Here is a 15,462-nt window from a genome sequence, read left to right as displayed (position 1 = left end):
TCCGTCACGTTATCGAGTTTTTTTCCGTCACTAATGATTGATTTTAGTAGAAATGTACATCGCTAGTGATGGTTTTTTCTAAATTATAATTTAACCACAAAAAAAATCATAAAAACCTTTTGTATATATTTATTTAAAAACCTTACGAGCTTACCTTATCTCATACATCACCACTTTATTTAAAAAAAAATCATAAATAATGGAGGTGCAGCTCCATGTCATCATCCCTATAAATCTCATCTTCCACCTTGTTACTTTTCAAATTTCATAAATCTCCATCGATAAACATCAAATTAAACCCAGATTCATCCACATCCACCTCTCAAATCCACAACGGTAACAAATAAAACTCCTCCTAACGGTCACATACAACAAAATCAACGCGTGATCATGGCAACGCGTTTTAAACTCCACGCGTGGAAAATGGGGGCGGCGGCGGTTTTTCACGTTGTAAAACGCGTGGAAGATGGGTGATCACGGGGCGCCCCGACCCCCTTATATACGTTTCGCAGTTGGTTGGTTGGTTGTTGGTGTTTATTGTTGGTTATTTTTGTTTTTATATGTTTTATTAATTGTATTATATTTTTATCATGACGTATCGTGTTATATCGTATCATACCGTGACATATCGTATCGTATTTATATTTTATATTATATTATATTTTATCATGACGTATCGTAGTTGTATTATGTATTATATGTTATGTTGGCGTATCGTATCGTATCGTGACGTATCATACCGTATCGCGACGTGTCATATCATATTATGCATTATACGTAACCAACCAAACCAATCTAAACATTCGAAATAAATAATCATGAATATAAATAAACTAAAACTGCAAATTTAACTATATAATAAGTTTGTATACATGACATAATCCAAAATACATAAACAGTCGAAATGTAATGCCCCAAAACTAATACATTTAATTCACTAGTATGTTTCCTTGTTAGATGGCACAAAGTGTAACCTAGTTAAAGGGTAAGTTAAGTAGTAAGGAATGAAGTTTTGTGACAAGTGGAAAGAATGACAAACATGAAGGACTAAACTTGGTAAATGAAATAGAAGTTTGATAAAAACTAGCCTAAGTGTGTGTAATGTGTGTGTGTGTCGTACATGGAGAGAAGGAGAGAAGAAAATCCTCTCAAGACAAGGATGCAAGTTCAACCCAAATCAAGGTCCAAATCAAATGAAAAACATTCATGAATGAAGATTTCCAATCATATAAGGATGCAAAACATGTGGTAAGTTGTAAATTGTGATTTGGTGATTTTGTAAGAAGTGGGTGTATGATTAATCCGTGAATTAGTATGAAATTAAGCATGATTGTGTATTAGAATAACCAAATAGAACTTGTTATGTGTATAATTTTGAGTAATTTCATGTTTTGAAGTGAAACCCATTTGGGATGATGGAGTGTATCACCCATGTCTAATCCTTGTGCTAATATGATATATCATGTAATATGTAGTTGTTTCTTGTCAATTAGATTAAGTATGGTATGGTAGAAATGTTATTTTAATTGTTGATTGATGAATGAAAGCATTAAGTAGGAAGTATAGCATGAAACACTTGTACATTATGCATAAATTGTGGTATGCACACCAAGTGTTTGATGAAATGCCTAGGTGAGATTAATAGATGATATGGTATGCAAGTAATGGATGAAATCGTATAATATGAGGATATGATGTATTTGATGGTAAATAAACATGAGAAATGTATTTTTAGATAGAATTCATCTAGGATTTGGTTGGCCATGTTGCTTGGTAAAGTATGCATTAGAAGATTGTACTCTATAATGTTTACTACATGTTTGAATAATTGCTTAATCAATTTTGATAAGTGAAAGTACACTAAATGTGAAGCATAGGAGATCATTAGAAGGGGATGAAGTTGGAATGATGTTGGGTTTCTAAGCATGGGTCGTGGTGTTAGTTGTGGAATTATGAGAATTACTAGTATGGACGGAATTGAGTATGTTTGGTGTGTACATATAACTAGGTGACCATGTGGTTGAATGTGTATTGCATCATGAGTATGAAATTTATATAATGTCATTAGTATAATCTACTATGATGACACGGATGTATGAGGTTAAGTCGAAATTTTTCGGTTAATTCCGTTAACACAAACTCCGTTATCTCATACACTCACTCATGCATTACACCTAATTAGGGTAAGTTAAGTGTGTCGGTTATTTCTCAAACACTCACGTAACGATAATTCGAGGAATTACCGAATCACACATGGGTTTGTACACGAACGTCGATAAACAATCGGAACAATATTCCTGAACATATATATAAATAAATATGTGATCTTATATGTATGTGACTTGTATGTTTATTTGTGAACTTTTGTGAAACCGCATATATTTACGTGTAACTACGTATTATTGGCGAACCCATATCTGGAACGTATAATATATCTTAGCTTAAATTTCGAGGACGAAATTCCTATAACATGGGGGAGGATGTGACAACCCGCACTTTCGACCCTGGGTGATTACGTAAAGCTACCGGTGAAAATATAATTTGTAGCATATAATAACAGTCGATGTAGAGTGAACACACAAATCAAGCGAACAATTTTGGTCACGCTTTGCCACAAATTTAATACTTATATTTTATTGTGTGTGTATATATATTTATATATACTCGTTTCGATTTAAATTAGTATATATAATCTAAACGTTATATTTATTTTATGATCGAGCCATAATTAACGCGAGACACATGATATCCACCAGGTTAGTATACGCGATACGGGCCACCAACCCACCTAACCTATCTAAACCCTAGGTATTTAAACACCTTAACATCTTCATCTCCTCATTTCTTTCCATCTCCTTAAAACCTAGCCCCCATAACTCCTTCTTCTCTACACAACACACACTCCTCCTTCTTCTCTACACAACACACACTCCTGAGTATTCTAGAAAGAGAGACCGAGACACAGGTTAGAGGAGGAGATCGTTGGCCGACCACAACCATGACGGAGCCACGACGACTCGTGGTGGATCCGCCACTATGACGCCGTGGGTGTGGGGTGACGGCGGAGGTTACGCGGCGGCGGTTAGCGGCGGGGTGGACGGTGGCAGTCGGCGGACTGCTGGTGGCAGCGTGGTGAGACACCCGATGGGCGGCGACACAGGGGAACAACATCATCAGAAGCCCAGTGGTAGAAGGGCAGGGGAAGGGGTGCTCAATGGCGTTATGATGGTGACGCAGGGGTGGTACTGCGTGACAACTCAAGGCAGGGAAGAGCGGTGACAGCGGCAAGGGGTTTTAGGGACTCGACGAGGTCCGAGGATCCATGTGAACTCCTGATCGAATATAGTATGTTTTAATTCTGCTTGTTTTATCTTTTGATCTAAAGCTTTGATGGTTCTCGACTAATGGTGACGTCTTGCATTTATGGTGGTTGATAGTGGCCGAGACCGTGGTGTTGGGGCTGACGAGTACCGCAGCTGAAGGTGGTGGTTGTGCTTGTCATCCAGTGGTGTCCGGGAGTTAAATTAGCAAATCGAAGGTTTCGTTTGGTCATTTGTTAGATCGGTCATACCCAGTCAAACGTCGGTTCTCGGTCAACTCAGTTTTGAGTGGTCAAAGTTTGGTCATAGCGGTCAACAACGGTTAACGGGTCAGGCTTGATTAGCGCGTAGTTCGAGGCGTGTGTGTGTCGGTTTGGTTAATTTCCCGGTTCACTAACGAGGTATTGGAAGGTATATTCACACGTTTGAATTTCGACATTTGTATATGCGTGTTATTTGTAATTACGTGTCTTACTTGTAATATTTGAACGTGAAACGAGCTCTAGCGAACCTGACCCGACTATTAGAACTGTAAATTAATTACTTCTCACAAAACACACCCTTTTTACAATAACCCTACTCTCTTTACATATATATTATGCAGGGGTAAGATCAAATAAAAGTTGATTTTACCTTAAGTAGGATGAGAAGGAATCATAACCATTCATTTTTCAAATCAAATGGTTAAGATGAAATGAGAAGGAATCTTAACCATTATAAGTTGTACAACATTTTTTTGCTAAATTTTTTGTGCTGAATTTTTTTGTCTTAAAATATTTTCTGCTGAATATTTTACTGGATTTTTTTTTGTATTTTTGAGAAAAAAAGGGTGATACATGTCATCTTCACACTCCTACTTATAAGGACCAAAATGTTTTAATACCAAAATGTCCTTCATTCTTACTTATAAGCATGGTTGTAAAACAAGGGCTCCAAGGCGAGTAGTAGCTACAAGGTAGGCTCCCGACGCGAATTTCTTCAACTCCGCCTAATTACTCGAAATCGATCAAACGCGGTCAACTTCAACCAAAATCTAATCTAGCAGATCAACTCAGGCCGCGTTTAACTTAAAAATAAAATAAAACATAATTTCTATGTCTATTATATTAAAAAATGAATATCAGTTTCACGTATTTTGTTATAAATATTCATACATTTATGTTATTGACGTTTTTTTAATTTCCAAAAACTAATTTCTTTATATTTAACATGTCCGAGTACTTCTCGTATACTCTCCACCTAGGCCGTATTCTTAACTACCCAGTTGACCGACTAGGGAGCGCCTAATGACTTTTGCAACCATGTTTATAACGAGTGTCACATGTTATAATCACAATAGTTCTTAGCCTACTTAAGCTTTAGTTATACAATATTGTTTGGTATTTTTGTGTGTAATTGCTATGTAATCATCAAATAAATATTTAATTATTTATGTATACAACTATCAAATTAATTAATTTAAATAATTTAGTGTCCTAATTAAATAAATATATTTATGTTTTGTGGTATCTAGTTCTTGGGAAAATACTAGTATTAATAATATTTTGAATAATAATCGGAAACATTTGGCCTTAAAAAAATGGGGTGTTACAATTGGGCCGACCCTAGTTCTCTTTGTTTAAGCCTGCTTTAGTTTTTTGTGTTCGTTTATTTTATGTAGTTTGAATTTGAATTGAATGTTGATTGTGTGTGTTGTTGCTTCCGCGTGTGTAAGTATCCTAACAATTAATCTCTACTCCAAATCATGTGCACGCTAGCCTCTAGCCTCTAGTGATAGTTAGGGTTATGTTTTTGTTGGAATGAAGTTAAAAAAAACTCTCATATATGTGTGCTTACAAAACTACTTCTAATCGACTGTGTTTTCTCGACCATTACCGTCCAAGTGAAAATAATCAGTTTTCACCGAATATGCATCGATCATAACAAATTAGTCATGTTCTATATGCACAGGTTTGAAACGTCAAAATGAGGAGTGACATAATTCAAGCAGTTGCAGGGACGGTCCAAGTAGCTGCTGGTTCGATCGAAGCTGTTTCGGGTGTAGCTAGTGCTGCTGCAAGTTTGACGAGCCTGGCAATCACGAGTCTTAATGAATATCAAAAATTGGAAATAAGTCATTCTTGTATGATAGCAAAGAGGGACAAACTAGAAGATATCCATTGTAAATTACAAGATCAATTACGGACTTATTGAGTTCCACGGAAGCAGTGTGATAGGTGGTCCAGTGCAGTGAAAAGTACCTTTGCTCAAGTAGCTGCACTCAAAGGCGAGTTTTCAAATTTTAAGCAGACTTCGGGTATAAACTTTGCAGCTCGCTCAACTTTGACAAACTCAATTGATGAAAAGTACAAAGGAATAGACGAAGTTATAAAAGAGGGAAAAGAATTGGATGTTGCCATAAAAAACAGAGATATAGATCGTTATATTAAGTGGTGTACACCAGTTAGTATAGCAAGTTGAATCACTCAAGGAAAACTTTTAGCGGCTATTAGTGTATGTGAAAGATGAAACATTCAATACAGTCCGAGTGCAAGGTCATATAGGGACAGGGAAAACAGTACTAATCCAACATCTGAACAATCGAGAAGATGATCATCATATGTTTCATATAGTTATTTGGATACCAGCTTCCGATTTTAAAAATCAGGACAAAAGAAAGAGTATAGAGGTTGAAATTCAACGTTGCATTGCTGACAGATTAGGAATATGCATTAGCGGTATCAAAGATGAGGAGAATATAGCAAATAAAATACGTGCAGAGTTGGATGGTGCAAAATATTTGTTGTTATTGGACGATGTCAAGGTAAATATTAATCTTGAGAAAATAGGTATACCACCGAATACACAAGGTAGTAAAATAGTCTACACAACAAATTTCGGAGTGTATCCATTTGGTATACCCCCGGATCATGAATCCTTCACTCTAACTATGAAAAGGTTAAGTGATGGTGATTCATGGCAAATATTTGAAGATATTGTGAGTAAGGAGAATGTTTTACTTCTACAACGTGATATTAAAGCCATTGCTCGGCAAGTAGTTGATTGTTGTGATGGCCTTATGTCTATCATTATAATTGTAGCAGATAACTTCAAATTAAGAGATTGTCTTGAAAGTTGGTCCAATGGTTTGGAAATGTTAAAAAGACCACCTATGAAAGAAGACATACCTATGGAAGCTCTAAAGAAATTCTTGAACTTCAGTTATGGTAGTCTAACAGAGAACGAACAGATATACTTTCTTTTTTGTGTGTTGTATCCAGAAGACCACAAAATTCCAATAGATTGCTTATTCGACTGTTGGGCAGCTAATAATCTTCTTCAAAAAGGCGTTCCAGGGAAACAAATATTGGGTCGTCTTTTAAAAATGGCTTTACTTAATGAATGTTCAAATAAGCAATATGTTACCGTTGACAACGTATATAGAAAAGCAGCAATGAAGATCTTGCGAGAACATGGTCACCTCAAATGTTTAGTAGCACCAGAAGCAAACACAAAACTACAAAAAGATGATTGCAAAGATATACATTGGATCTCTTTGGCCAATAGCGGAATTGATGGTTTACCTACAGAGGTAGATTGTCCAAATCTTACAACACTTTTTCTACAAAACAACTCAAAGCTTAAAGCCATTTCAAGTTCATTTTTTAGGAATATTGGCAAGTTGCTTGTCTTGGACCTTTACAAGACAGGATTGGAATCCGTGCTCCCTATGAGCCATATGCAAATGCTTAAAGTGCTCTATGTGAATTCTTGTGCAATGTTGAAGGAGATTCCTTTTAAAATATAAGGTGCTGATAATAGGCTTGAAGTTGTCGATATACGTGGTTGTGTATTCAGTGAGATACCACATGATATCAAAAAGTTGAAGCATTTGAGGCGATTGTTAGTGTCTATTGATTGTGGCCGTACTCTTGGTGATCTTAACACAACTGAACTCTCTTCGTTGAAAGAGTTGATCATATATGTGAAATCAGATGTGGTCCACGTAAATGTAAAAGCACGCAAGACATGGTGCTATAAGGTGATAAAAGATATCTTAGAGAAAATTGACCCTTCAGAAGAATTAACCACACTTAAGTTTCACTTTGAAAATTCCATTGTAGATATCATTGAAGTATTGTGTGATAGATTAAAAATTTTCGTACCAAAACAAGGCAGCCTTAAACACATTTGGAAGGAAAGACGAAACAAGCACTTCACTGCACAAGTTTATATTGGTTTGGAAATGACTTCATCCCTTCAAATTCCAGAGTTTTTCCCTAATACCAGCTTTGTACTATCTTGTGATAAGATAGTTAGTGACACTGTAATTGATGAGGTTATGGGTAAGGTAAAAGCTCTCAGCGTGATGAGAGCTAATTCCATGGATAATTTAGACCAAAATGCGACCTCGAGCAGTGACGTCATTCATGATTGTTTGATTCATAAATGTGACAACATTGAAACCTTTATGAAAATTGACGGCTTCTCTAATCTTAAGACTTTGGTTCTAAGCGAATGTTCTCAACTGAAAGCATTGTTCTCAAATAATGTAGCTCAACAAGTTGGTATCAAGCACTTGGAGATAAGAGATTGCCCAACTATTGAAGAAATTAACATGTTATCAACTAGTTGCGGTGATATTTTACCAACACTAACAACCCTCATAGTTCACAATCTACATAAGCTAGAGAAAATATGCTCGGATATGAAGTGGCCTTCCATGAGTACCTTGGAAATATACAAATGTCCAATGCTAATGACACTGCCTCTTAACGGAAACAATGCAAACAATTTGCGTAACATTAAAGTTGAGGAGATGTGATGGGAGACGCTGCAATTGGATCATGAGATCAAACAGAAATTCGAGCAATACTGTGACTTTAGGTAATGCCCTTGCATATCACTATATATCATTTTAATATGATTAGCATCTAAAACAAAGAGTTAGATGATCCATATGTTTATATTTCTTTGGAAACAGGTTGTAAGAGGCAACCTTTACTCTTAATAAGAAAAGTATTAACAGGAGAAATGTCTCGCAGATCTTCTCTATATTATAATATGAATAACTTTAGAAGTCCAGTTTTATTCATTTTCACATGCTTTTCTGCAGTGTCCAGTTTGTTTGTTTGAAGGATGCTGCTGCAAGTATTTTCTTTGGTGTGCGGTGAAGTCCAGTTTGTTTGAAGGATGCTGCTGCAAGTATTTTCTTTGGTGTGCGGTGAAACTAATTTTGTTGATTCAAAGTTTCATGTTGGCTTCTTTTGGATCTCAAATCAGCTTTCATATAGACACTCCGTGCTTCCTAAACATAATAACTTCTATGATATATGACTTCTGTTTGTGTTGTGAGTTAACGTTGGCACGATGCATACCTGATATTATGTTTGTCAAAGTTGTTTGTTTGAAACGGATTTTTGAATTCAAAGTATGTGATTGTCGTATTTTTTTTCTTATCAAAATATTGAGATTGGTACTCGTGTTATATGTTTTAGTTGATGTGCTGATGTGCTGGTTTTCAATGTTCCTGCCAAAGACAAGGCTAAGAGAATCATAGCTTATAAATATTTTTAGTTTTCTGCTTATGAGCACAATAGTAAGCTATACATTAGGTGGCCTGATCAACAAGATTCAATGATTCATAATAGTAACACATCATCTTCACAAAACCAAGAATATGGAAATTGGATTTCAAATAAAATACAATAGCATACGAGTGGCCGGTGAGGGCATCTTTCGAATCCAAAGGATTTGGTTGTTTATAATTATTCATAATTGCTTGATTCATGAATTTTGATGTAGACTAGACTTTGGCTTTCAATGATCTAGCCACTACACGGGGAGCTTGGTAGTTGGTACTATGGTTTCTTCATATGTTCCCGAGTCTCATTTAATAGGGGAGGGGAAAGGAAAAAGGATGAAAATATGAAAAAACCATATTTCCGAGACTTTTTAAGGATAGAAGAGGAGGGGAAAGGAGGGAAAATGGTAGAAAATTTGTATGGATATTTATCCTCCCAAATTGGAGAGATTAGGAGGAGAAAATCTTATTAATTACTAAATTACCCTGATATCTAATTAAAATGTTTTATGTTTAAAGGGTATAATGGTAAAATTGTTCCTCTCTTTTCTTTTCCTCCTAACTCGGGAACACATAAAATGCTTGATTTCTTTTCTTTTCCTTTACTTTTCATTAAACTTGGCAACACGAAAAAAATCATATCTTTTCCTTCATTTTCTCTCTTAATACATTTTCCTTCCCCTCTCTCTGTTAAATGAGACTCGGGAAATGTTCATACAACCTCAATTCAATCGTAATCAGAGTACTAAAAATTGTTTAATAAATCAAGTTTGGATTATTTTGCTTAGTTAACCTTTTTATTATTTTGTCAAATGTAAGTTTTGTCATTTAATTACTAGTCGTCAATTCACAACCAATAGTCACTTTAGTACCACTATCATGCTCACAATCACGAAAAAACAAATAAAGAATCAAACATATAATTATATATATATATATATATATAGGGGATGGTTCAAATGAAAACCACTTTTATTGTGAAAACTCTAAAACTAACTAAAAAAGCTTAAAAAAACCTCAAAAACATACATTTTTTTTTTTTACAATTTTTTTAGAAAAATCGCTACTTTTTATATATGGAAACAAAATTAAAAAAAAAAAAAAAATTTTGGTTGTACTGCACATGTGCACTAATACGGAAAGCCTAAACCACTTAACCCACCCCCCACCGACACCCCCCCAAAAACCTAAACCTCTCCCCCCCAAAAAAAAAAAAAAAAAAAAAACCTAAATTCACCCTCCCACCAAAAGCCTAACCCCCCCCCCCCAAACCTAAACCCCCCCACCCCCACCCTCCCGAAAACCTAAAACTAAACCCTAAACATAAACCCGAAAAAAAACCTAACCCCCCCACCCCCCAAAAACCTAAACCCCCCTCCCCCCCACCCACACCCAAAAACCTAATCCTAATCCTAAACCTCCAAAAAAACTAACCCTAAAAGCTAAACTACACTCAAAAAGCTAATTTTAAGCATGTAATGCACATTGTAGTACCTGTTATATTGCACATGTGCACTACTATAATAATAGTATTGAAAACAAGACGACACCATAAATCTTTTTTTATGTCATAAAAAATATGCTCGAATATACTTGAATGAAAGATAAGAAAATTTGTGATCTTATGGTGCCATTTTTGTTTTAAAATGATAACGTATGGAGAAATGGGAAATGTTTGAAAAGTTATATATTTTTTGTTCCAATTTTACCCCTCCTTCATTAAAAGTCTTCCCCCCTCCTTTTTAGTGGGTTTTAGTTAGTTTTCTAGTTTTCACAATAACTAGTGGTTTTCATTTGAACCTTCCCCTATATATATATATATAGGGAGAGGATCATGAGAAAACTAGATATAAATGAGAAAACTAGAAAACTAACTAAAATCCACTAAAAAGGAGGGGGAGGGGGACTTTGAATGAAGGAGGGGGGACTTTTAATGAAGGAGGGGTAAAATTGGAATAAAAATATATAACTTTTCAAACATTTCCCATTTCTCCATACGTTATCATTTTAAAACAAAAATGGCACCATAAGATCACAAATTTTCTTATCTTTCATTCAAGTATATTCGAGCATATTTTTTATGACATAAAAAAAGATTTATGGTGTCGTCTTGTTTTCAACACTATTATTATAGTAGTGCATATGTGCAATATAACATGTACTACAATTGCATTACATGCTTAAAATTAGCTTTTTGAGTCTAGTTTAGCTTTTAGGGTTAGTTTTTTTGGAGGTTTAGAATTAGGATTAGGTTTTTGGGTGTGGGGGGAGGGGGGGTTTAGGTTTTTTTTTTTTTTTTGGGGGGGGGGGGGATGGGTGGGGGGTTTAGGTTTTTTTCGGGTTTATGTTTAGGGTTTAGTTTTAGGTTTTTGGGGGGTGGGGGGGGTTAGGCTTTTGGTGGGAGGGTGAATTTAGGTTTTTGGGTGTGGGGGGAGGGGGGTTTAGGTTTTTTTTTTTTTAGGGGGGGGGGTGGGGTGGGGGGTTTAGGTTTTTGGGGGGTGGGGGGGGTTAGGCTTTTGGTGGGAGGGTGAATTTAGGTTTTTGAGGGGTGGGTTCTAGCAATTTTTAAATTTACTACACCAATAGTCGTAGTAATTTTTTGGTTACTAGCAAATAGTTGTAGTAATTTCTTGATTACTAACATAGTCATCATATGTTGACTTTTTTGTTCAATCAAACAATCGTTCATAATTGTCCAAAGATTCCATACCAATCGATAGATGACAAATTTGAATTGACAAATTTGAGTTAATTTGTCGATGAATTGGTTGGGTTGGTCACTTGGAAAAACCAACTTAAAGATTTACTTAGTCGAAAAAAGAGGAAAGGTATGGTTTATTCTAAACTGTTAAATTACTTCGAAATATTTATATTAATATCTCCTTAAGCATTTTTATAAACAACTGTTTTTACAAACAAACACAAACAAAATCGATTAACCAATATCGAAATCAAATGATTTATACTATCAAACGAATGATTCTTGAAATCAAAAATTTAGTCAATAAAAGACTACAAAAATGGATATAGAATTGCTATTTCCAAATCAATTCATCGACAAATTAACTTAAATTTGTCAATTCAAATTTGTCATCTATCGATTGGTATGGAATCTTTGGACAATTATGAACGATTGTTTGATTGAACAAAAAAGTCAACATATGATGACTATGTTAGTAATCAAGAAATTACTATACCAATCGATAGATGACAAATTTGAATTGACAAATTTGAGTTAATTTGTCGATGAATTGATTTGGAAATAGCAATTCTATATCCATTTTTGTAGTCTTTTATTGACTAAATTTTTGATTTCAAGAATCATTCGTTTGATAGTATAAATCATTTGATTTCGATATTGGTTAATCGATTTTGTTTGTGTTTGTTTGTAAAAACAGTTGTTTATAAAAATGCTTAAGGAGATATTAATATAAATATTTCGAAGTAATTTAACAGTTTAGAATAAACCATACCTTTCCTCTTTTTTCGACTAAGTAAATCTTTAAGTTGATTTTTCCAGGTGACCAACCCAACCAATTCTTCCCTACACGGCCTCCTGCCTAAACGGTACTTTTTATGGCTCAAGGGCTCCAGGTTTTGCAAAAATCTTTAAAGATGAACAAAGGGATAAAAAGGAAAAGGTAGTAGAAGGGGATGGGGATTGGATTTTTCCTCTTTTTTCGACTAAGTAAATCTTTAAGTTGATTTTTCCAAGTGACCAACCGAATTGATTTGGAAATAGCAATTTTATATCCATTTTTGTAGTCTTTTATTGACTAAATTTTTGATTTCAAGAATCATTCGTTTGATAGTATAAATCATTTGATTTCGATATTGGTTAATCGATTTTGTTTGTGTTTGTTTGTAAAAACAGTTGTTTATAAAAATGCTTAAGGAGATATTTATAAAAATGTTAGTAATCAAGAAATTACTACAACTATCCCCTTTAGGCCCATCCTCACACCCTCTTACGTGGTGGTCTACGTGGCGGCCCATTCCCTTGGAGATGAGTCTCACCATACCTTCCAGTCCCCATCCCCTTCTCTCGTATCATTTTCCTTTTCCAACTTTTCCTTTGTAAACTAGTATGAGTGTTAGTGAGTAATCTCCTTGCTAAAGGAGAATATTATGTAAATATCAAGAAGTTCTTCCTTAGGGAAGAACAGTTATGAATAAATACCAGTTTCCTTTTTATCCCTTTGTTTATCTTTAAAGATTTTTGCAAAACCTGGAGCCCTGGAGCCATAAAAAGTACCGTTTAGGCAGGAGGCCGTGTAGGGAAGAATTGGTTGGGTTGTTAAAATCCTCCTAAAAGCACAGTTTAGAGATGGAATTAATTTTCCTATAAAAATGGCCCTTGTTGATAACAGAATTATCAATAGGCAAGACGCTCTTCTTGGAGCAATCCATGACGATTGATTAAGGGCTATAATGGTCTTTTGTAAAATTCACTTCTATTATATAAAGAAGTTGAATTCCTTTAGTTTAAAAATCGAATCCAATCCCCATCCCCTTCTCTCGGGGGTTTAGGTTTTTTTCGGGTTTATGTTTAGGGTTTAGTTTTAGGTTTTTGGGGGGTGGGGGGGGGGGGGTTAGGCTTTTGGTGGGAGGGTGAATTTAGGTTTTTGGGTGTGGGGGGAGGGGGGTTTAGGTTTTTTTTTTTTGGGGGGGGGGTGGGGTGGGGGGTTTAGGTTTTTGGGGGGTGGGGGGGGGGTTAGGCTTTTGGTGGGAGGGTGAATTTAGGTTTTTGAGGGGTGGGGGTGGGGGGGGGGTTAGGTTTTTGGGGGGTGTCGGTGGGGGTGGGTTAAGTGGTTTAGGCTTTCCGTATTAGTGCACATGTGCAGTACAACAAATTTTTTTTTTTTTTTTGAAATTTTTTTTCCATATATAAAAAGTAGCGATTTTTCTTTAAAAAATTGTAAAAAAAAATTGGTATTTTTTTAGGTTTTTTTAGTTAGTTTTTTGGTTTTCTCATTTAAACTAGTTTTCTCATGATCCATCCCCACATATATATATATATATATATATATATATATATACTAGGTTATAACCGGAAAATTTCCGGATAGAAAAATTTAATTTACAGCAAATAAAAGTATAAAAATAACACTTTTAACCTCTAAAGTATCCTCTTTCCCTTTTCTCCACCATAAATTTTTAATTCGATTTCTTAAACTTTTTCTTGTTGTAAAGAGCCAAAAAAAAAAAAATACAAAAGCAATAATGTAAAGTACGCATCTATATTTAAAGCATTTACATTGGAGCCTCTATAATATATTATATAGAGAAAATAATAGAGGAAACAAAAAAAATACCATCACATTGGAATCTCTATAACAGAAAAAAAAATTAGATAAAATAAAGTACACCTACATTTATAGGGTCACATCCAACCCTCTATATTGTTATTGTGAGTATTACCCTCTATATTACCCTCTATAATCATGAAGCTTAGGTCGTGGTGAACGTAGTTATTAGTTTAGTAGCTTGACCCGTGACATCGTAAGCCAAGGATTTGCATAAGCGTTAGTTTGTAACAAAAATTCTCTTCTAATAGCATAAAAATCACAACTTCTAATTGAATAAACGTTGAAATACTAACGTGAATATAAAGTTACACCGAATTAAAAGAAATAAATAAGACAAAAATCACAACTCATTAAACACTTCCTCATACACGACAGTTGTTGTTTTATATATGTTTTAGTATTACTGGCACACCGACCATCTTCTCCCAACTCCAACTGTTTTAACCAAGAATGAGTTATCCGGGTCGTTTTTCCATTGCCATTGTGTAGGATCGTGCGCGAACCCGAAATGAGTCGATCAGAGGTGTTCTACTCAACATGAAAGGCGGAAACAGACATGAGGAGTTGAATTCAGCTAGATATACACTTTAACTGTCGTTTATATTGATCTGAAACAGTTTTACAGCAAGACGACACTTCGACAGAGCTTCGCCGTCGGAAATCCTCTAAGTAATTTCGTGCCAAATGACACGGAATCACACCTATTTATAGACATGGTAATTCCGCTCCAAACGTCCCAAACGGAATTACAACTTCACACGGAATTAGACATACAAGCGAAATTAACACACTCAAACGGAATTACAAAGTAATTCCGTGCGGAATTACTTGATACCCTTTCAAGCGGAATTAGCATTTGACTTGATTTCTTGATCTTCGTGCCATGAACAAAGCAAGACTCGATACAAGACGAAGTCGACAGACGTATGCACCAACAGACTCCCCCTCAGATGTTGACGAGTCTTAAGTGTCGAGTCTTCAATGTCTTCAGTCTTTATCAGTCTGACTGCTCTCTTTTCTCTTTCTTTGTTGGACCGTGTTCCGACCCTGAATAGTCAGTAGAGAACGTTCATCTTCACGTACGAAGGCGGAATCAACGTAAATGAAGTTACACAGCTTTTCCTATTCAATTCCTTCTCCTTTATTTCTTTCTGATGTAAATTTGACAGAGTTTCGTTACACAAGCAAATTCCTAGATCCGCTTCAACGTACAACTACACAAGTATATATAGTGTGGTCTGGTTCGCTTATATGGACATGACATATAAGC

The 15,462-nt window shown here is 35.3% G+C and overlaps 1 protein-coding gene across 5 annotated transcripts; it reads left to right on the top strand.

The window, feature by feature from the left end:
- The first annotated feature begins 1,096 nt into the window (after positions 1–1,096).
- Positions 1,097–8,787, top strand: LOC110912062 (disease resistance protein RPS2). Of its 5 annotated transcripts, none has more exons than XM_035984741.1 (4): positions 2,723–3,345; positions 3,438–3,721; positions 5,271–8,186; positions 8,416–8,787. In XM_035984741.1, exon 3 carries the CDS (start codon positions 5,920–5,922, stop codon positions 7,105–7,107), a length of 1,188 nt encoding a protein of 395 aa, XP_035840634.1. In that variant the 5' UTR covers positions 2,723–3,345; positions 3,438–3,721; positions 5,271–5,919; the 3' UTR covers positions 7,108–8,186; positions 8,416–8,787. The 5 variants fall into 5 exon arrangements, 3 of the variants coding, with proteins under 3 accessions (XP_035840635.1, XP_035840634.1, XP_035840633.1); XM_035984740.1 differs by having other exon boundaries at positions 2,725–3,345; positions 3,438–3,731; XM_035984742.1 differs by lacking the exons at positions 2,723–3,345; positions 3,438–3,721 and adding an exon at positions 1,097–1,248.
- Positions 8,788–15,462: the final 6,675 nt, after the last annotated feature.

The sequence above is a fragment of the Helianthus annuus genome, chromosome 15, assembly GCF_002127325.2.
Source record: "Helianthus annuus cultivar XRQ/B chromosome 15, HanXRQr2.0-SUNRISE, whole genome shotgun sequence".
Classification (NCBI taxonomy): Eukaryota; Viridiplantae; Streptophyta; class Magnoliopsida; order Asterales; family Asteraceae; genus Helianthus; species Helianthus annuus.
Note: the sequence above shows the minus strand (reverse complement) of the source record. Positions and strands in the feature narration are given on the sequence as shown.